At 47.9% G+C, this 21,563-nt stretch overlaps 1 protein-coding gene across 14 annotated transcripts in view; it reads right to left on the bottom strand.

Annotated features, from left to right (window-relative positions):
• Positions 1-21,563, bottom strand: part of CACNA1D (calcium voltage-gated channel subunit alpha1 D) — a 342,950-nt gene that overhangs the window by 66,914 nt on the left and 254,473 nt on the right. For 11 of the 14 annotated variants that reach the window (XM_013981776.2, XM_021068969.1, XM_013981775.2 and 8 more), the window contains 9 exons: positions 18,790-18,910; positions 15,277-15,391; positions 14,357-14,426; positions 13,439-13,505; positions 12,556-12,703; positions 9,835-9,964; positions 6,026-6,085; positions 2,789-2,895; positions 683-770 (listed from right to left, as the gene is read on the bottom strand). In XM_013981776.2, the coding sequence (XP_013837230.1) occupies positions 683-770; positions 2,789-2,895; positions 6,026-6,085; positions 9,835-9,964; positions 12,556-12,703; positions 13,439-13,505; positions 14,357-14,426; positions 15,277-15,391; positions 18,790-18,910 (906 nt within the window). The remainder of the gene's footprint in view (positions 1-682; positions 771-2,788; positions 2,896-6,025; positions 6,086-9,834; positions 9,965-12,555; positions 12,704-13,438; positions 13,506-14,356; positions 14,427-15,276; positions 15,392-18,789; positions 18,911-21,563) is intronic. The other 3 variants (XM_013981778.2, XM_021068971.1, XM_021068970.1) reach the window with 1 other exon arrangement.

Raw genomic sequence — 21,563 nt, 5'->3', positions numbered from 1 at the left:
GCTCACGGCAAGGCTAGATCCTTAACCCACTGAGTGAGGCCAGGGATCAAACCCGTGTCCTTACGGATGCTAGTCGGGTTCATTAAATGCTGAGCCACAATAGGAACTCTGAGAACATATTTAAAGACTAAAATAAATTCAAAAGAATGCTATTAATAATGACAAAAGTAATGAAGTGTGAATAGTAATCAAATAAAATGATCTTAAATTAACAAAAATGAAGAAAATAATAATTTTAAAATGCTATCAGCACTTGGCAGAGCTAGCATCATGGGTTACAAATGACCTTTTCAGGAGTTCCCGTCGTGGCGCAGTGGTTAACGAATCCGACTAGGAACCATGAGGTTGAGGGTTTGGTCCCTGCCCTTGCTCAGTGGGTTAACGATCTGGCGTTGCCGTGAGCTGTGGTGTAGGTTGCAGACGCGGCTCGGATCCCGCGTTGCTGTGGCTCTGGCGTAGGCCAGTGGCTACAGCTCCGATTTGACCCCTACCCTGGGAACCTCCATATGCCGCGGGAGCAGCCCAGGAAATAGCAAAAAGATGGAAAAAAAAAAAAATGACCTTTTCAAATGCATAACCCGCTCAAAAATCCATCGAGCCTTTGCCCAGCTCGGGCCCAGAAAAGTCAGTGATGACAGCTAACCCCAAGCAAAGGCCGCCCCACCTGGTCAGGAATCCACACCTTAAGTCCTTTCGCTCTGTTGATTGCCCTTAGCGGCCGCAGGACCCTTAGGACCCTCAGAATCTTCACCACAGAGATGGCACTGGATCTAAGGGAAAGAGCAGAGGAAAGCAAGCAAGCAGAGTGTGTGACAGTGGGACAAAATACTGAGATCATTTGACTTTTTTTTTTCTTTTTAGGCCCACACCCAAAGCAAATGGAAGTCCCCAGGCTAGGGGTCAAAGCAGGGCTGCAGCTGCCAGCCTACACCGCAGCTCACGGCAAGGCCAGATCCCTAACCCACTGAGCGAGGCCAGGGATCGAACCCACATGCTCACAGACACTGTGCTGGGTTCTTAACCCATTGAGCCACAACGGGAACTCCTGAGATGATTTTACTTTAATGCTGCTCTGCGGTGGAGTGGGACCATGTGGAGGAAGAGGGTTACATGTGAGGGCGGGTCTCTCCTTCTGGTCCACGTTCCATAGCCCCTCCTAAGCCAGGGCCCCACACTCACAGAGGCCCCCACAGGCACAGAGCTAACAAAACGGAGATGCAGTGTTGGAGTCGGCTTTGTTTTTGCCACCGGATGTATATGCTAGGCAGTACTTGGCCAAGCTGGGATGGCTTGGTTTGGTTTCTAAGTGTGGAGGCCTGCTGCGGTGCTCTGGGGCTGGGCTCCTCTGGCTGCAAGGAGTCTGCTGTTGGGAAGGAGAGACGGGGAACTGCAACCCCGTGGGCAGGTGTGTTAGCAGAGGGAAGGCAGCCAGGGGAGCACCCCTTGGGGAGGTGGGAAGGCCCAACAGAGGTAACACCGAAGGGAATCCCAAGGGGTAGCTGGACAAAGGGGAAGGGGCTCTGGCAAGGGAGCAGCACCTACGAAGGTCCCAGATGGCAGGCTGCAGCTCGTGAGGCACTGCAGGTGGCCAAAGCAGGTGCTCTGGAGGCAGGGGGGCAGGAGTGGCACTGGCCAACGCAGGCACGGCTAGGAGCTTCTAGGAGGTGAGAATGTCCTTCTGCGCTGTGACTACTGGGCTCCCTCCCACAGGGCACTGAAGGGGGGGTGAGGAGAGGGTTAACAAGTGGGTGGGTTCAGGCAGGGGTCCCTGGTCTTCTCAGGGGCATAGAGCCTCCCATTTACCTTTAGTCCAGAGGCCATATGCACACATGGGCTCTCCTGGGGGGCACTGATGGTCAGCACCCAAGCAGAGGTGCTTCCATGTCAGCAGGGAAGCAAGTCAATCCCTGGTCGTTCCCATTGGAGCCTCTGCCTCACCGCCCTGTGTAGGGCAGGCAGACAAGTGTGCAGCTGGGGCAGGAAAGGCCCTGGGGCTCTGACTTGCAGCTTTGGCCCCTTTTAGCTAAAAATTTTAGAGGACGAAAGAAAAGGGTCATAGCAGACAATGTGTCCTGGAGATGAGGGGAGGCCTTCAATATCCAAGCTGAAAGGGTCTGAGAGGTCCCCTTGTCCCACCCCTCCTGTATTGATGGGGAACAGAGAACTGGGAGAGGTGGCCCCTAGGCCATGGGCCAGGCCCTGGCGAACCCAACTAGAGCCTGGCTGCCCTCCCTACTACTCAAGACTTCTGTCACCCTCTTAAGAGCAAATGTCACAGACAGTAATGGGCTCAGGCCAGCAGAGGGCATGAAAAGAAAAACAAGAACACAAGAAAGCATGATTTGTCCCTATGCTTCCGAGCATGGGCGCAAATTAAGCTTTCCCAGATTAACCGAATGCCATCATTAACACAATGCCTAGGCCTTATGAATCATGTTGAAATTCCCCGTGTAGGAGTTCCCACGGTGGCTCAGTGGGTTAAGGACCCGACAGTCTCTGGGAAGATGTGGGTTTGATCCCTGTCCTCACTCAGTGGGTTAAGGATCCAGCGTTGCTGCAAGCTACAGCGTAGGTTGCTGATTTAGCTCGGATCCAGTTTTGCCATGGCTGTACTGTAGGCTGTAGCTGCAGCTCCAATTCAGCCTTGGCCCAGGAACTTCCATTTGCCACAGGTATGGCCATAAAAAGAAAAAAAAATTCCTCAGGTAGAGCATCTTGCCTAACAGTCTTGTGTATGTACACACACACGCACGCACGCATGCATGCACACACCCCTCCAAATACTTACTGGATCCCAAATGACACCAAAGACACCCCAACGACCAGCATATCCAGTAAGTTGAAGTAGTTCCTGCAGAAAGCCCCTTTGTGGAGGAAAGCTCCAAAAGTCGTCATCTATAAGCAGAATCATGAGTGATTTACTGTTTTCTTTTCTCCAGAGGGAAAAGAAACCTGGGCTCTTTACAAAATCTTGAGCAAAGTATGACTTTATGAACAAGCGTGCATTAGGAAATGAGAACTGTAAACCAACAGGGCAGAGCAACTGAATGCTCTGTTCAAAAATGGAAAAAAGGGTAGCTGATTTCCAATACGTTTTAAAAGAAGAGACTGCTTTAGATTTGATTACAGTGATGACAAATTTCAAAGATGACTTTATCACTGGCATGTCCAAAGGCTCTGTCTCGGGAGAGCATCCACACAACAGGTTGGTCAGGACAGAGTCGCTGCCCATACATCCTAGCGTCCCCAAGGAATGCCAGTTCTGGCCCCTCTGAGACCCAGGAGAGCCCACACTGTTCCAATTCAGCCTTCTTAGTGGGGTATAGAAGCCCCTGAGTCCTGGGCTGAGTCCCCACCTTACACGCTCTGTTGACCCAGAAACTTGCATAGGCCCCTTACTGCTCCCTACAGCAATCCTTAGTGACCCTCTTACTTTACATGTTTCAAGTCCAGCTACTCTAGCAGGTGCCAGGTGTGGTTTAGAAACCATCACACATGCCTCACCTATAGCCTTGCTGCTAAGTTACAGCCCTGGGTGCCCGGGGCTCACAGCATAGCTCCCCCACTGGGTTTCCTATGGAAAAGGGGATCAGTGAGGAAGTAAAAGCTACAAAACATATGGAATTCACTGCTTATATTAAAAAAAAAAAAAAAAAAAAGATGGACGAAGCTCCAATAAGTACAGTTGAGGAGAGACAGAGCCAGGAGCTAATTGCACTGAACCACATGGAACTGGCAATTATCATTCAACCCTTTTTGACCTACAAAAAAAGGCCTCTTTGCATAGTTTAACCCAGTAACCAAACAGCCTTCCAAATCTTCCCCAGGCCATCAGGAAGTACCCTTTCAGATGTCAGCTACTTCTTGGAGACTCTTCCCATTTCCTGAATCCTTCCTGTTTTAGGTAATTTCTCACTCTCTAAGATACCTTCAAAATGAAGACTGATTTGGAAGATGTGTCAATGAGACAAATATACATAATACATAGAAACTGAAAAGTAATAATTGTTTTTTTTCTTTTAAATAAACCTGTATTACTTTGCTCTGAAGCCCAAGAGTAATTGTATTCACTGAACAACTTAAAAATGTGGCAAATAAAATAAAACTTTGATTAACCAGGATAGCAGGCTGAGTAGACTATTTTCCTGTTTAGTTGGAGAAGGCTAACTCCCCACTCCCTGCAAAAAAGGCAGCTCAGGATCCAGTAGGGGCCAGGTGAGCTTCCTTGAATCCCACGTCCTGTGCCTTCGCATGGATGCCCTCACCATGGAGACAGTGTAGAATCTGCTCACTGACCTAGGCAGTGACTCAGGGTAACTGTCAACCAAATTTACTGGCCGAAAGGCAGGTAAATGAACTCAAATGTTTAGAAAATTTTTAACAGGGGTTTAAAACAGGGGGTGGTTTGTTGGTTTTGTGCTAATATTTTCATAACAATTAAAAAAAAAAAAGGAAAGAAGAACTGAATATCCTATTACCTGGAATGTTAACCGAGGTTTCTTTTTTTTTTTTTGTCTTTTTGTCTTTTTGTCTTTTTCAGGGCCGCACCTGTGGCATATGGAGGTTCCCAGCCTAGAGGTCCAGTTGGAACTGTGGCTGCCAGCCTACACCACAGCCACAGCAATGTCGGATCCTTGACCCACTGAGCAAGGCCAGGGATTGAACCCACATCCTCATGGATGCTAGTCAGGTTCATTAACTGCTAAGCCATGACAGAAACTCCAAACTGAGGTTTCATTTTATAGATTTTGTAAAGAGTTCAAGTTTTACATACATCTGACATAAAATACATTTTTCCCCCGAGATGCACACACACAAAACCCAAAATGATTGAAAGAAATTGTGGTTTAAAGTCCTCATTTCCCAGCTTGTCTCTCCATTAGGACATGATTGTTATGACAGCTGTCCCAGGACTGCACGGACACATGCCCCAACACAAGGCTGGGGGTTCTGGGCTCTCAGCTGTGGGTCTCTAGACCACTGAGCACATAGGGGTGAGCTCTCCTCAGCCCTAACAACCAGTACACAAACCACATGCAGCAGTGACAACTGGCAGCTCATGCATGGGCAGTACATTCTGGGCACCCTGTCCAAAGGGTGCTCTTTTTGTTTGTGTAAATGTAAGCCCATCCATTAAAACAGATATAAGTATCTTAACACAAAGAGACCCAAGTTATCTTGCAAATCCTATTGCAAGAAAATAGTGTGTTACTATTTCAGGGCACCGAAAACATAACGCAGTCAAAGAAACGAGAAGAGAGACGTTTCCTTCTTAGGAGAAATGCTTTTCCTCTGACTTTGATGTCAGGAAGGGTGGAGGAAAGTTCACACACAGTGTTGCATCTGTTATCAGTTGACAAATTTCAGAGGATATGAAAAAAGGAGCAAAATGTAATTTCCAATTGCTACTGGGAAACCAAAGTAGCTCCTTTATGCATCCAAAGGTTAAAAAGAAACAGCAAAAACAAGTCGAATGGTTACAGGAAAAAAAAAATCCTTTTTTTTTTTGTCTTTTTAGGGCCGCACCCACGGCATATGGAGGTTCCCAGGCTAGGATCCAATTGGAGCTGTAGCCGCTGGCCTACACCAGAGCCACAGCAACTCCAGGTCCAAGCCACATCTGCGACCTCCACCATAGCTCATGGCAACACCGGATCCTTAACCCACCAAGCGAGGCCAGGGACCGAACCCACGTCTTCATCGATACTAGTCGGGTTCATTAACCACTGAGCCACAATGGGAACTCTTTTATTGTTTGTTTGTTTAAAGTGGAGCTTGATCACAAAGAACAAAAAATGGAAATAGCCAAAAGCACATCACGCATCTTGGCCGTGTGTCACACACAGGAGCAGGCCCTGGAAACACACTCCTGTGGAACCTGTTACCTTCAAAACGATCTCAAATGCAAAAGTACCAGTGAAGACATAATCTGCATAACCTAGCATCTGGAAGGCAAACAAAGAATTGCCACCGTTATTGCTACCACTGCTTTAGAGTAGGCGAGGATCAGTGAAAAGGCCATTACCTTCAACAGGATTTCAACAGTAAAGATGGCTGTGAAAGCATAGTCAAAGTAACCCAGTATCTGCAAGGCACAACACACGTGGAGGTGAGAAAAGGCATCTGGACAAACCCCGACAGCTACACGCCCACGTGCGAGACCCATTTTCCTGACAGAAGCTGGCCACCCTGGTGGACAGAGCAGAGAAGCTCAAAGTGCCCCACCTTGATCCGCTACAGAGGGGCTACTTACCTCCTGCAACCACTCATGCTGACTCCCTCCCAGTCTCGTGTCTTGGGTAGACAGAGGCTCACTTATGAACCTTAGTAACCTTTGCTCATCAGGGCTCTACAGTGACACGTTACTTGTGGCACCAGATAAATTAGTCTCACACACATTTTAGTTTTAGTTTCTGTATTTTTTCTTCTTTGGGCCATCCAGCAGTATATGGAGTTCCTGGGCCAGGGACTGAATCCAAGCCACAGTTGTGACCTATGTCACAGCTTCAGCAAAGCCAGATCCTTAACCCACTGCACTGGGCCAGGGATCGAATCCGCATCCCTGCTGCTACAGAGACACTATCGATTCTGTTGTGCCACAGCAGGAACTCCATATTTGAGATTTTTAACTGCTTTTTTGGCAGAATGAAATACATCCTCATTCAGCTGAGCTTTGGACTGGAGAGGAAATGTAAACTAAGATGTAAGTGACATCTAGTGAAGGCCACATGTCCCCTCCAATTCCAGCCCCTCAGTGAGGGAGCCAACACCTGTTCCCCACCCACGTGCCGGGCTGGATCAATCTGCAGGGAGTCTGACCTGCCTTCTTGCTCCCGCCCACAGCTCTGCATCTAACTGCTCTCTCTCAAGGCTGCTTTTTCCCATGCTGGGCCCATTCAAAGATCAGACTGGCTTGGCCTCTGAATGAGCAGCCCAGACCACTTTATCAGCATTCCTGAAAACACTGTCTACTTTTCAACCAAGAGAGTCCTGATAACCCCTCTGGGCTTCCTGCTTCTCCTCAGAGGTGTGGGGATAAGACAGCGGGGCAGTGGGGCACCAGCAGGTCTGAAGACCTGATGGGAATGTCTTGGCTGTGTATCTTCATGACAACTAAGCTCTCTGGGTGGAGGAACCGAAGAGATCAGCATTGCAAGGTAACACGTGGAGCCCACCCAGGCCAACTCCGTTCATTTAACAGATGTGGATGCTGAAAACGGGGGCAGCTGTTCAGGCCAGGCAGCCAGTCCCTGTGTTTCTGAGCAGGGAGCCAGGCCCTCAAGATGCCAGTCAAGAGCCATAGGACACATAGGACTCACATCAGGGGAGTCCTTACTGCTGTTATATACTAAGATGAGGACGCCTGCTTCCAAGGCTGGCCCTCCTCGCCCAAGTGCTCTCTTCAGAGGGTACTGCTCATTTTCCAAACGGTTTCCATTTTGGGATTTATGAATTTTGCTGGGACACTTCCGTGTATCTGTGTTTCTAGCCAGGTAATGAAAGGTATCTCCCAGCACGATACCGAGGCAGCCCACGGGGAACCCTGCCCCTTCTCTGTATCTTCCTTCCCCCCCGCAGCAGGGCTGTGAATGTAGAAAGCACGTGGGCAGCCAAGAAAGACACAGCTGCCGACAAGCCAACAACTCAGCCTGGCACCTGTGGTCAACACTCTTGCTTTCAGGTGGCTCTTTCCTTACTCTGACTTTCTCTTTTGCTCTGATAACTCACCTGAAGTTTTTTTTTGTTTTGTTTTGTTTTTTTTAAAGCCTACATGATTCCAGTATATGACGCATCTAAACCAGTCAGACTCACAGACAGAAAGCAGAATGGTGGTTGTCAGGGGCTGGGGGAGGTGGACATGGGGATGAGCTACCATCACACCAGATGACTAAGTTCTGGGGATCTGTACAACACAGTGCCCAGCGTTAAGAATCCCATTTCTTTTTTGTTTGTTTTGGGTTTTGGTTTTTTGGGTTTTTTTTTTTTCCTTTTTGTAAAGTTTTATTGAAGTATAGTTGATTTACGATGTCATGCTAATTTCCGCTGTACATCAAAGTGATTCAGTGATACATGTACGCACATCCATTCTCACTGGCCAACAGGGACCTGCTGTAGAGCACAGAGAACGCTACCCAATATTCTGCGGTAATCTCTATAGGAAAAGAATCGGAAAGCGAATGGATGTGTGTGCGTGGGTAACTGACTCACTTTGTCGTATGGCAGAAATGATCACGACACTGTAAATCAACTATACTGCAATAAAACTAGATAAGGAAAAAAAAAGAATTTTGTTTCCATCCTTAACAATTTTTTAAGGAAAATCTCACATTAAGTGCTCTTACCACAGTCAAGCCAAAACACTGTGGTATTTGAAAAGCAACACACACACACACATACATCTATTGAAAAAGAACCATCACATTCTTGGGAAAGCAGCAGGGAAATAAACTCATGGGGAAGTAATTACAATAAAAAATGAGAACATGAGGCCCCAGTGTAAATGAACTCTTCGTCAATCTGTGTTGGAGGACTAGCTGCTGCCCTGGTCTGTCACATAGTGATATTTTTTCCCCAGCTTTTCCTCCTGGTGTCTCAGGTTTAGTTCAAAACTCAGTGACACTGAGGGCCTTGTTCCATCTGAGCATTCAGACAAGAGATAGCCTCAAGAATCTTAACTAAAGCCCTAATCTGTGAGTACAGACCAGGTCAGGCTCAGAGCCGTCATTGTCACATCACCAGCATGGGCTGTGAGGAGAAGATCTTTTAATCTTCCTATCATGTTTCATCAACCTGATAGATTGGGTTTGTCAGGCTTCAAACCAAGAGCCCAGGAAATGGAAAGACAGCACGGGGCTTGGCTGCCACAGCCGAAATCATGGGGCACTGATCCGGGATTGGTCTAAATCCTCAAATCTCTAAAAAAAATCTCATGTTCAGGAAGAGGTACCAGCCAGGCAAGGCAGTGACCCCCGATGGCCTCGCATACCTGGGGGCCTCCCTGGGCGGGTTGCTCAGCGATCACCCGAAAGCGTGCTACAGTATCAAGGCCAGGGAGTCAATATAGAATACCGTCTTCCAAAGCTGTCTCACCCCTGGATTGTTCTCAGTGCTGAACCAGCTGACCTGCTGAGTCCCATCTACTTTGGCAGGAACAGATTTAGGTAGCAGGCTCTGCCCAACATAGATACTAGGGATAGGAGCCGGCCTTAAATTATGAAACTTATCAGTAAGGGAAGACTAAAACTCTGCTTGTTTTCTTTGTAAAGCCACCTCCTGCCTCACCAAAGCATAGTGCTTCTCCACCAAACACCTAAGATCCACAAATGACATCTTCCTGACTCGTGTTTCTCCTTAGTAACAGAGCCATGTAGCTTTGCAAATTTAAGTCCACATAAGATAAGCTCCTGCTGACCCTACATAAGAGCTCCCGGGTGTGTGACATACCTGGTTTCAATTTGACTTTCTCTCCTGCTGGATGCTGCCACCAGGCAGAAATCTCAAAATAGGTGTGCATTTGACCAGAGAGGGAAAGGAGGGACCAAAATGTTGGTGGCAAAGAAAAGAGAGGCAGAGAAGCAGGGTCCCTGAATACACGCAGTTAGGGTTGTGTATTTCAAATGAAGTGTAAAATATATGATTCAATAAAGGTTTGTGCCCCTAAAACCAAACCTCTGTGGCACTTATAAACCTGGAACATCAAAGGCCCACAGAGGAACGAGCAGCCCACTCTAGCTTTTATCCTGGCTGCTCCTGAGCCCTGCCTAGATGTTGGCCTGCACCTGAGAGCCTCCTGTGACCCGAGGAGCCCCGCCCTGCCATCCCCAGGGGGCTTACAGTGTTCCGGAAGGAGTGGCTGCGGATGGGGTCCTCGGCGGCAAGGGCGGCGCTGCTCAGCATGATGAAGACCAGGATGAGGTTGGTGAAAATGTGGTGGTTGATGAGCTTGTGGCAGCCCACGCGGATCCTGTGGGGAAAGCCACTGCATGGACGCAGCCCCAGGAGGGCCCAGGCAGACAAGCCGGGTGCCCACAGCACCTGGGGCCACCCTGTGGTGATGGGTCAGGCAGGGACAGCCGTCCCTGGGCTGCCCACACCCCACCCTACAAACTGGAACCACAGGACTCTTAGCTCCTTGAAATTCAGGATGGCATATCCTGAGACTTCTGTGTGGGCACAGAGGCCTTTCCCTGTGTCCTTAAAAGCAAGGATCTTGTCCTTAGAAGGTAAAAAAATTGAGGCTTCAGCCTGTGAAAGAGCTTTCTTTTTGTCTTTTTAGGGCCGAACCTGAGGCATATGGAAGTTCCCAGGCTAGGGGTCAAATTGGAGCTACATTTGCCAGCCACAGCCTCAGCCACACCAGATCCTAGCTGCCCCTGTAACCTACACCACAGCTCACAGCAATGATGGATCCTTAACCCATTGAGCAAGGCCAGGGACTGAACCTATATCCTCATGGATACTAATCAGGTTCGTTACTGCTGATCCACAAAGGGAACTCCTGAATGATCTTTCTTAAGGTGACGCAACTGGTAAGGACCAGGACCAGGTTTCCAATCCAGGCAATGTTTTCCTGCCAGAACATGAAGCCCAGCTGCTCACTTTCCCTGCCTTAGAAAGGAGACTGAGGCCAGAGCTCATCTCAACAGCTTACAAAGAATGGGAGCAATCCCTTTATGCACTGCAGTTGGGCTATATCAAAATAGGACTGCAATAAGTGAGGCTCAGCAGAATCTCCTGTATGTGGAGATTCTGTCACAAGTGCTTTTTTTTGGGGGGGGGGGGTTTGACCCACAACAAGCATATCTGAGAAAGTGCAGTGAAGTTACATCATCATGCAAGAATCTTTCAAGGGTCTTACTGCACTGTGTGAGGGAGCCATCACAGCATCCTATGGAGCCCAGCATCCCCAGCCCTGGCTGTCACGATGGCTCCATGGGCCACCACAGCGTTTCCTGCTGCCCTTGATGTCCTATGGGCTAGTGAGTATAATTAGCGCCTGACGACCCTTAACCTCCATATTTGACTTTAGAATTTGAAGATTTTTTTTTTTCTGCCTATTGAATACATATAGATTTTCCTAGGAAAAGATTTTTTTTGTTTCACTTTCAAAACCAGAGTCAACTTTATATGACGGAGATCCCTTGCTTCAAAACTTCCCGGAGTTCCCGTCATGGCTCAGTGGTTAACGAATCCGACTAGGAACCATGAGGTTGCAGGTTCTATCCCTGGCCTTGCTCAGTGGGTTAAGGATCCAGTGTTGCCATGAGCTGTGGTGTAGCTTACAGATGCAGCTTGGATCTGGTGTTGCTGTGGCTCTGGCGTAGGCCGGCGGATACAGCTCTGATTAGACCCCCTAGCCTGGGAACCTCCATATGCTGCAGGAGTGGGCTTAGAAAAGAAAAAAAGGCAAAGAGACAAAAAAAAAAAAAAAAAAAAAAAAAAAAAAAAAAACCACACACAAAAACCTTCTCTTTTGCAGCTGCTTCATGCTGGGATGTGGTCCCTGGAGGCCTTGCAAGCCATTCAGATGTGGGGGAGCCCTTCCAGGGCTGTGAGGACAGCCTTGCTCAAAGCTTTGGGGGGAAATCAATCCATTCCTCTAATATAAGGAGACACAGTGAGCTGTAGGTGTCAGTAATGTCAGCTAAATAACATTTTAAAAGAGATACTCAAACTCTGAAGAGCAAAGAGCTGTAACGACTACCCTCACATCTCTAAGTCTGTAAGGACTGCAGTCCGCTGTGCTTCCCACCTGTGTCTCCCCGGAGCCTGTGCATTTACAGAGGTCTTCTCTGACAGCCCAGAACTGCTCCTGCCTTGCTCGAAAACTTGCCAGGACCATCTATGCTCTCTGGCACTTCACTCTACCCCAGATGAGTTAAAACCTAGAAACCAGCTAGTCAATACACATCTTCCTCCTGCAGTACTTGTCAGTAATTACTATGTTCCTGGTGCGCTCCTGATCATTTTAACAGGAGAAATGCTATTTTAAGCAGCCTGTCATGGAGCTGACTTGAATGGCTACCGCTTAAAAACGTATCACTGAGTGATGTTACTGTATCACCATAAAACTCAGTAGGGAAAAGAGAGCAACCTAACTGGGTCTCTGGGTGAAGATGCTCTGCAGAAGTCAGTCAAAGTCCTCATCCCCTAGAGCATCTTAACAGAAGACCCACTCATGAAGAAAGGGCCCTTCGGATGGAGAACACTGCACAGGTGATGACCTGTGTGACACCAGAGCCGTGGGCTCTGACTGAGCCACAGCATTGCACCTCTGCTGTCCCAGGGCAGGGGGGCAGGGGAAGGAGAGCCTAGAAGGGCACTTCTCCCAGGACCCGGTCACACACATAACGCCCCTGGTCCAGGCACAGGAAGACCAGAAGAGATGAACAGATGGCAAAGGCAAGGCTGGAGAAGTATAGGGTTCGGGGGTGCTCAGGTGCAGAAAGGGGCTGTGAACCATCTTCCCACACCCCATCCCCAGCCACCCTCAAGCAACCTGTAGGATCCTGGCTGAGACGGGGCAGCCATGGGGCTAAAAAAGGGGATATTTACGGGTTGGTCTTGCTAAGAATGAAGAAAGCGCTCCCTTCGGGGATGGGGGCGATTTTCTCTTTCATGTTCAACTCAGAGATTCTGCGAGGACGGGGGCCAGCAGGGACCTCAGGTTCATCCTCCTCCTCCTCCTCTTCCTCTTCACCTACTTTAAAGGAAACACTTTTTTAATAGGCATGAAATAAACAAAGGCTACATTTGGGTTTGAATGATTAGTCTCAATTTCACATGAAAATCTGGCTTATACTTTAACATAGTCTATCAGCTTATAGTAATCAAAACCCTTCCAAATATGAACTGAGAGGGTGGCGAGGGCGGAGGCACATGCCTGTCTGGTGCACATATGGTTGTGGGAATGAGGTCCCCCAGGAGTTGATGACCTGAGCACAGGTGAAGGTGGCAGCAGTGGGATTCCCACTGCCACCCTCCCAGCACCTGGCTGCTTCCCCCCTCGCTCCCTGCTCAACCTCTTCGCTCAGCTTCAGCCTGAAAAACTGTGGGATTTCAAGTCACACACGGCCAGTCTCCCAGGGTCCCTGACTCCACAGTCCCTCCTACTTCAGCCAGTAAAGCCCCGAGTTAAGATAAAAGTGTCAGGTGAGTGCTGGTAAGTGGTCACCTCCTAGACAGATGTCCCAGCCCAGGGTGCCCTTGTCCTGCTCCACCCACACATTTTCTCCCCGCCACTTGGAGTATGGGTTACTTAAGCTGCCTGCAACCACAAGAAAGAGCAGAGCTAACAGGCTCATGAGCAGACGGGACCCCTGGCCTCAGCAGCCCCACGTGTCACCAGCTGGGCCAGCCCCAGACTCCACAGAGTAGTAGCAAAGCCACCTCCCCCATGAGTTGAGGGCAGGCCTGTCTCTGGCCTCCGTCACTATACCTGGCACATCACAGGGTGGGTAGGGGTCCTTGTCCTCATCCTCTTCTCGGTAGTCATCGATGGTAACCTGGGATGACAGAGAGGTCTTGGGAGGCAGGGAGACCCTGACTTATATGCACTTGAGAGGGACAAAGACTCAACCCCGCCATGCAGCACAGGGCAAAGAAGTTGTCTTCAAAGTGTGCATTGAATGTGTCAGGCAGCAGGTCCCCCCAGATGATGACTCTGCTCAAGTAGGAAGGTCTGAGGGCAGATGGGGAGCAAAGTGGTGTAACCCCTGCTGAGTCACAGATGGCCAGCACCACCTGCCTGGTCCTCTCTCAGCACCAGCGAACACTCCCACCAGAGCCACCTTCTCACCTCCCTCCTACCTCCCACCAGACTGCAAGCCCCATGCACGCAGGGACCTCTCTGGGCTTGGTCATTCCTGATCTGCGGGATCTGACACACAGTCACCACTCAAAAAGTATTTACTGACTCAGTGAATAAATGAACGAATTAATGAAAAATTCAGACGGACATAGTGGATAAAGTCTGACAGCATAGCCCTGAGCCCCCAAACCCTGGGGTCCAGAGACCCCCTGTGGGGACGGATAGCTCTTAAGAATCCTCGACTTTAATCCCCATTGAGAAGATACTAACACAGGTCAGGTCTGACCATACCATTCCAATCATGGGAAAAAATTAAGTGTCCAGACCGGTTAAGTATTTATCTTACCAGCTTTCTGATGAAATACTGTTAATCAGCTAAGTGCCTCAATTCACTCAGACCCCCTGAAAAGCCAGCATCTGTGATGAGGTACCACGTTCTGACACCAAACTATCACCAACAACACTGTCATGGTGTCAAGAGTACTTGCGCCGATGGCAGTCATCAACAGAATCATCTTGAAACAAAACGGGGAACATAACATATACCTTGTTGTCACTGTTGGCTATCTGGTTGACCTCTGGTTTGTTGTTCTTTTTATTTTCCAGGCTTTCTTTTCTACCGAGAACAAAACAAAAGAAACCAAGTAAACATACTGTTTGGTAGAAAAAAGCTAATCAGGATTCTGATTCGACAGTGGCCCAGAAGGACAAAATTTAATTGGAAACAACCCTAACAGCAAGACCATAGCACAATCCACACCCAGAGTGTCCTGCTCATTTCAGTGCACTGGATTCATTACACAGATCCTCTTATTAAAATTCTCATCCAAAAGCTAATCAGCATGGACTGCATCATTTATTTTTTTTTTTATTTTTATTTTTATTTTTTTTGTCTTTTGTCTTTTGTTGTTGGTGTTGTTGTTGTTGTTGTTGTTATTGTTGCTATTTCTTGGGCCGCTCCCGCGGCATATGGAGGTTCCCAGGCTAGGGGTTGAATCGGAGCTGTAGCCACCGGCCTACGCCAGAGCCACAGCAACGCGGGATCCGAGCCGCGTCTGCAACCTACACCACAGCTCACGGCAACGCCGGATCGTTAACCCACTGAGCAAGGGCAGGGATCGAACCCGCAACCTCATGGTTCCTAGTCGGATTCGTTAACCACTTCGCCACGACGGGAACTCCCTGCATCATTTATTTTATGATGCCAAAATTAACGGCAGTGGTTCTTTAAGCACAAGGATGTATGACTCCTATTCCCAGCTCCGAGGGAATGAGAACCAAGGGCCTGGGTTCTGCCCAAGACTCCATCCTTTTTGGTCGGCCCCACAGAGCCACCCAGGAACCCCTCAAAGCAGCAGTGTGGGAGCTGCAGCTGCCATGGAGTCAGGGGCCCCGCCAGGCCCCACCTGCAACTGGCTCCCAGGGTCCAACACCTCAGCAAATGCCCCAAGCAGAAAGGGGGTTACCTGGCAATCTTTTTCCTTTCCTTTTCTTCGGCTTCCTCTTTCTGAGCAGTATTCAAACTTTCAGCATCAGCCAAATTGTCTACAGCGATGGCCAAGAAGACATTCAGCAGAATATCTCATTTCAGAGTGTTAAGGGTGCAACACATTTCTAAAAGGATCTACACATGGTCAACAATGGCAACGTCACACTCTTGTCTTCCTGGAGGCTGGTAACAGGTGACTGTTCCCTAACCTTATATTCACTTGGTAAAGACACAGGACCAGGGCCCCATTTTTTTCAACAAGAACTAGAATTGCAGAAGATAATCTGGAAAAAAACAACATTAGGATTCACCAAAACCCATGAAAACCTACAAACTTCAACATATCCCTTTGTGTATGTACATACATGTGTGTGCTATGCACATGTGTGTCCATATATCTAGGTATCTACGGCTATGAAACACACTGCATAAAATAACTGATAACATAAATGTGGCATTTTTACACATTTTGCATTTCACTTTATGCATTTTGTCTTATTTCTTCTAAAACATACCGACCCATAGCATATCTAGCTGGGGCGCGCTTTCCAAAATAGGACCCCGGGAAAGGCTATACATCACATTATTTAAATGACGATCCTGACTAACAAGGGGATCTGAACCTTGCTCATTTGAAATGGCCTCTGAGTCGGCGAATACCTCGCTCATTCATTCATTCCACAAACATGGACTGACCACAGCAGGCCTGGCTTATTGCCAGATGGCTCCATACTAGTCTTTTGCATCATCCCATTGGGGGCTGTATCTTTGACCAATGTGGTTGAGTTTTATTTCTGCAAAGAGTAAAAAGTTAGGTGACTGAACAAGTTATCAGGGTTTTGGCTCTTACTATGATATTGTGTGTGTGCTTTCCCTGAATGATGCAAAGAAATGTTCTGAATAAGCTTTCCAAATCAGAAGATGCCTGTTTCTTATTTATTATGTCATGACAGGAACTCCTAGGATTCTTTTTAAAGCAGAGTGGCAATGAGCCTAGGCAAGTGGTTTGTCCTGGGCTGGGCAATGGCTTGGCAACATGAGCTCTTCTCTGCTGGATGTGGAGTAATCATGGCTCAGAAAACAATTAGTGCTGAGACTAACTGCACTGAGAATTCCTACTAATGACTGCAATGAAGAAAGACTACATCGCTAGTCTCACAAGGACACTAGACTCTGTTAGGTATTGGAAAGCAAATCCGGAATAATTAAAGCACAGGAAAACCTTACAAGTTTGTAATAGATGGTTTCCAAGAGCAAATACCCATTATCTGCATTTAGAGCTGTGACCAGCCCCGCCCCCAGACCCTCTTAAACTGTGGTGTGCTGTGGAATTCATCTGACAAGACCTGCCCAGCACCTCTCATGTGCTGGGCACCAATCTGAGTGCTGGGGACATGAGAGCAAAGAGGACAGACTGAAGTCCCTGCTCCCAAGGAGCATCTACTTTAGCTGGGGGCAACAGGACATAAACTATTTAAGGGCTTCAAAGAAAATATCTAAATGGTTAGAAAGTGGCTGGGAAATATTTCTCTGCAGAATAAGGCCAATATATGGCTGTGACCTAGAGAGTTAATCATGAGGTGTGCAGAAAAAGAAAATACTGATAATTCATTTAACAAAATTACCAAGGGCCGGCTGTGGAAGACCCTGTAGTGTAAGCCACGAGAGCCATGACTATGAAAAGGGAGTGCTGACTCAAGAAGCTAATTATCTAGTTGGGTAGATGGAGGAATGCCACCCCAAACCCCAGCAGGACGCACCAGCAGGAAGGGGCACATGCAGAGAACCTGGCAGGAGAGCTCCCGTGCGGGCAAGAGGTGGGCAAGGTGTTGGAGCTGCACGAGGCACTAACACGATTTCCATGAGCTGACAGAGGGGCTTCCACAGACTACACTGAAGCACAAAGCGCTGTCCCCAGAGGTTTGTGCTGCAGTGTCCACCTTGAAGAAGATTCACTAACAAGGCAGAAAAGATGAAGGGGAAAACTGCTCCAGGGATCTGGGGCTTCTTAGGAGAAGACTCCAGATTAGGATTCTTGAAAATTAAAAGGTAAAGACAGAGTTCCTGTTGTGGCTCAGCGGAAACAAACCTGACTAGGATTCATGAGGATGCAGGTTTGATCCCTGGCCTCACTCAGTGGGTTAAGGATGCAGCGATGCCGTGAGCTGTGGTGTAGGTCGCAGATGCGGCTCGGATCTGGCATTGCTGTGGCTGTGGTGTAGGCTGGCACCTATAGCTCTGATTTGATCCCTGACTAGGAACTTCCATATGCCATGGGTGTGGCCCCAAAAAGAAAAACAAGTTAAAAATTTTAAAAAATAAATAAAAGGTAAAGACCAAGAGGAGGTATTCACACTTCTGTACACCTGTGCTTCTGCTCAACATCTGTCGAGGAGTTCCCTGTGCCAGGACTTGTTCTAGGGCAGGGAGGACCTAGAGAGAACAGACATGACCAAAGGATACAGGGTCATGACGGGGCCGACTGAGGTAAAGGGAGATCTGAATTTTCAGAAGATTACAGAGGGCCTCTTGGCAGCGAAAAGGAATAAAACGAGTCAGAGAAGGTCATCCGGCACTTGATCTCCAAAGATCAGCAAAGCAAAATGAGGGTCAGGGCGGCTTAACTCAATCCACTGAAGATGCAACCCCATCTGTTCAGAGGGTCATAAGAAGACATAGATGTACCCCTACCCTCTTGATGGGGCTCAGGGCTGGCCAACCCAAACATGCCACAGTGGCATACTGATGACTTTGAATGAAAAGTATTTGAGAAACAGCTGGTACAAGAAGAAAGCTCTGATCCATAAATGCCCTGAGAGCAGGAAACAAAGCTCCCGAGGGAACATGTCCTCCCTGTGCCAGGAGGACAAGACTGGAGACAGACTCTGATGCTGAAAAAGCTGTAGAAAAGTGTTCCTTTTCCATGAACTTGCTACCCCAAGCAAACACCTCTTTGCTCTATCAAATTTTCACAAATAATCAATTCTTTCTCTAAAATGTCTATCAACAGCCTGCTTTGGTCACTTCTTAGGTCCTATACCTATGGAGTCTCCATATATGTGAAATTAAATGGATTTTCATCTTGTTAATCTGTCTTCCGTCAATTTGATTATTAGTCCAGGCAAAAGAATCCACAAGGCAGAGGGACATTTTTTCTCCCTACACTCTCAAGGGTGATAACACAACGAGCACTAAGGCTTTGCCCTAAGCTTTCCTTCAGGTCCTGTGCAGTTGCGACACCAAGCTGGGTGCCCAAGGTGCAGCCCACGTGCCATCTCAGGCTCCTCCTGGGCTGCTCTAATTCCTCAAAGCCTGAGACCCTGCCTCCCCTGGGCTCTCCCACAACAGCGAGGAGAGCGCATGAGCGGGGGTCGGGGGGAGGTCACTCAGCTCCCTGCCACGACTGCTCCCACCCTGCACGGGGGACTCAGAGAGGAGACACCAAACACGGCAGTGATAACAAGGCGGCCCTGGTCAGCCTGAAGGATACAGTTACCGCATATGAAGAGGATGATGAAGTAGATGCAGACAATCATTCCTGAAGACGACGGGCCCCCGTATGCCATGATGCCGTCATACATCACAGCGTTCCAGTCTTCCCCTGTTAGAATCTAAGAAGCCAACACGAGATCAGCTGGCAGGGGGCCTCACCATTTCCATTGTTCTCCCTGAGCGCCACCCATGCGTGATGGAAGCTGCCCTTCACAGCTCAGTTTGCACTGAACAAATGCCTCTGTGGTCCCATTGTCTTCAAACATTATTCTTTTTGTTTGCTTGTTTTTAGGGCTTCACCTTCAGCATATGGAAGTTCCCAGCCTACGGGTCAAACCGGACCTACAACTGCCAGCCTACACCACAGCCACTGCAATGCTGGATCCGTAACTCACTGAGGGAGGCCAGAGATCGAACCTGCATCCTCATGGATACTATATTGGGTTCTTAACCCACTGAGCCACAATGGGAACTGCAGAAGTATTATCCTTAATCACACAAATGCATGAGGAACTCTTCTGGTGAAAATAAAACACCTTTCCAAGTAAGACTTGTTTGTGCACTTTGCTGTACAGCAGAAAGAGGCATAACATTGTAAACCAACTAGGCTTTAATTAAAAAAAAAAAAAAACACTTGCGTACCCTTTGCTTCTACCCCAGCCCATTCTGTCCCCAGGGGTCTGCTATTGGTGTGTCTCTCCAGGACCTTTGTGTATTTAACACATATATACACACCCAGAAAAAACAGGCAGTTGGTGTCTTCTCTGATGTAGCAACCATAAAGGGATTCATACTATGTGAATTTTTTGCACTTTGCTTTTTTTCCCCCACTCAACAATATATTCTGGAGACCCTCTGGTGTCCTAGGTTCACTTCATTCTTTTTAACTGCTGCCTAGTATTCCCCGTGGTTAGTCAACTGTGGGCATGGAAAATTTTATCTAGGACATGGCTCACAATGAAACAGAAAAATAGGCAAATGACTTGAAAAGGTAAAGCAATTCACAGAAAAGGAATTGTAACTGACTCTTAGTCATATGGTCAGACATTCAGCTTCACTTTTGGCAGGAGTGGAACAATGAGATACCGTGTTCATCTACCAAAGAGGTGGTAATGAAAAAGTGTGAACACTCGCTATGGTGAAGGGGAGTAAAGCCACAGACAGTCTCCATGTCCCATCACTGGAGGATGAACTAACACAACCTTCAAGAGAATACCTGGGCAAGAATGTCAAAGTTGAAAATGGACACACAGCCTTTAAACCAACAATTCCACTTGCGGGGGATTTATCCTACAGATATACTCTCACACACATGCCCCATGGTGTATGTTCAAGGTCATCCACTCAGTCAAGACTAGACACAATGAAATATCCATCAGCAGGGGAATGGTTCCATGAATTATGGCACGTCCACACCACAAAATATATACAGCATTGAAAAGAAGAAGGCAGCTTTTCTATGGACTGGTAAGGAAGGTCCTTAAGGACACTTTAGGTGATAAAAATATTTTTTTAAAAATCATTTAGAAAGAGCTCCTACTGTGGCTCAGCAGGTTAAGAACCCAACATCATGTCCATGAAGATGAAGGTTCAATTCCTGGTCTCACTCAGTGGGTTAACAATCCCACGTTGCCACAAGCTGTGGCGTAAGCCACAGATGCAGCTCAGATCAGGTGCTGCTGTGGCTGTGGTATAGGGCTGTGGGGTAGGCCTGCAGCTGCAGCTCTGATTCAACCCCCGAGGAACTTCCACATGTCACAGGTGGCCTTACAAAGAAAAAAAGGAAAGTATTTAGAGGAGTTCCCTGGTGGCTCAGTGGGTTGAGGATCCAGCATTGTCACTGCTGCAGCTCTGGTCACTATTGTGGCATGGGTTCAAACCCTGGCCAGGGAACTTCGGTATGCTATAGGTATAGCCAAAAATAAAAGCACGTAGAATGAACTATCATCTGTGTAAATTCATCTGTAGATAGGTAGGCAGGTAGGTAAATTTATTTATGCCTGAGTGAATATCCATGGAAGAAGACACAAAAGTCCTACAAGGGGAAAGTGGTGGTGGGGTGGGGGGGACTTGCTATTTTATATGCTTTTGTAATATTTGGCTCTTGTGCCACACACATATGCTACAAAAACAACCACCATGCATATTTCTCTGAAAGAAATCAGAAAAAACAATGACTCATCAGTGGCAAAAATTAAGGATAATCAAAAAAAATGAATTATATTATACTATGTTGCCAGAGGCCAGGCCTAGAGCAGTGACAATAATTCCATTCACTGCAAAATGACCAAGGGGAAAAGAATCTTAGAGATCATTCTCTCTAGGCTTTCATTTTTCAGAAAATAGTGACTTTACAAGGTCACAGAGCTGAGCACCTCAGAAAGCCACCATGGGAGGTCACGTCCACTGCCCCTCCCAGCAGGCCATCGTGCCTCTCCCACAGAACTCACCAGCACTGCATGAGCAAAGCAACAAGGGCAGACGGGTCTTTGAAATTTACCTGCCAGGCTCTGTCCAAGGAAGGGTTCAGCTCACAATATCCAAGGAGGACACCTCGGCTGGGAGCCAGGCGGGCTGGAGGGGCTGGGCTCTAAGTACAGGGCTACCTGGGCACCTCTGACACTGCTGCCCCCTTCTCAGCCTGATGCCCTCAAAGGCCCAAACAGCAGAGACATCCTCAGAATCTGTGTGTCCCCATTACATCACACGAGGGAGGACAACAAAGCAGCAGAAAACTTAACAACTCTTAAATCACCCCAATTCCTCCTCCTA

This window comes from Sus scrofa, chromosome 13 (genome assembly GCF_000003025.6).
Source record: "Sus scrofa isolate TJ Tabasco breed Duroc chromosome 13, Sscrofa11.1, whole genome shotgun sequence".
NCBI lineage: Eukaryota > Metazoa > Chordata > Mammalia > Artiodactyla > Suidae > Sus > Sus scrofa.
This window is presented reverse-complemented; position numbering and strand designations above follow the sequence as displayed.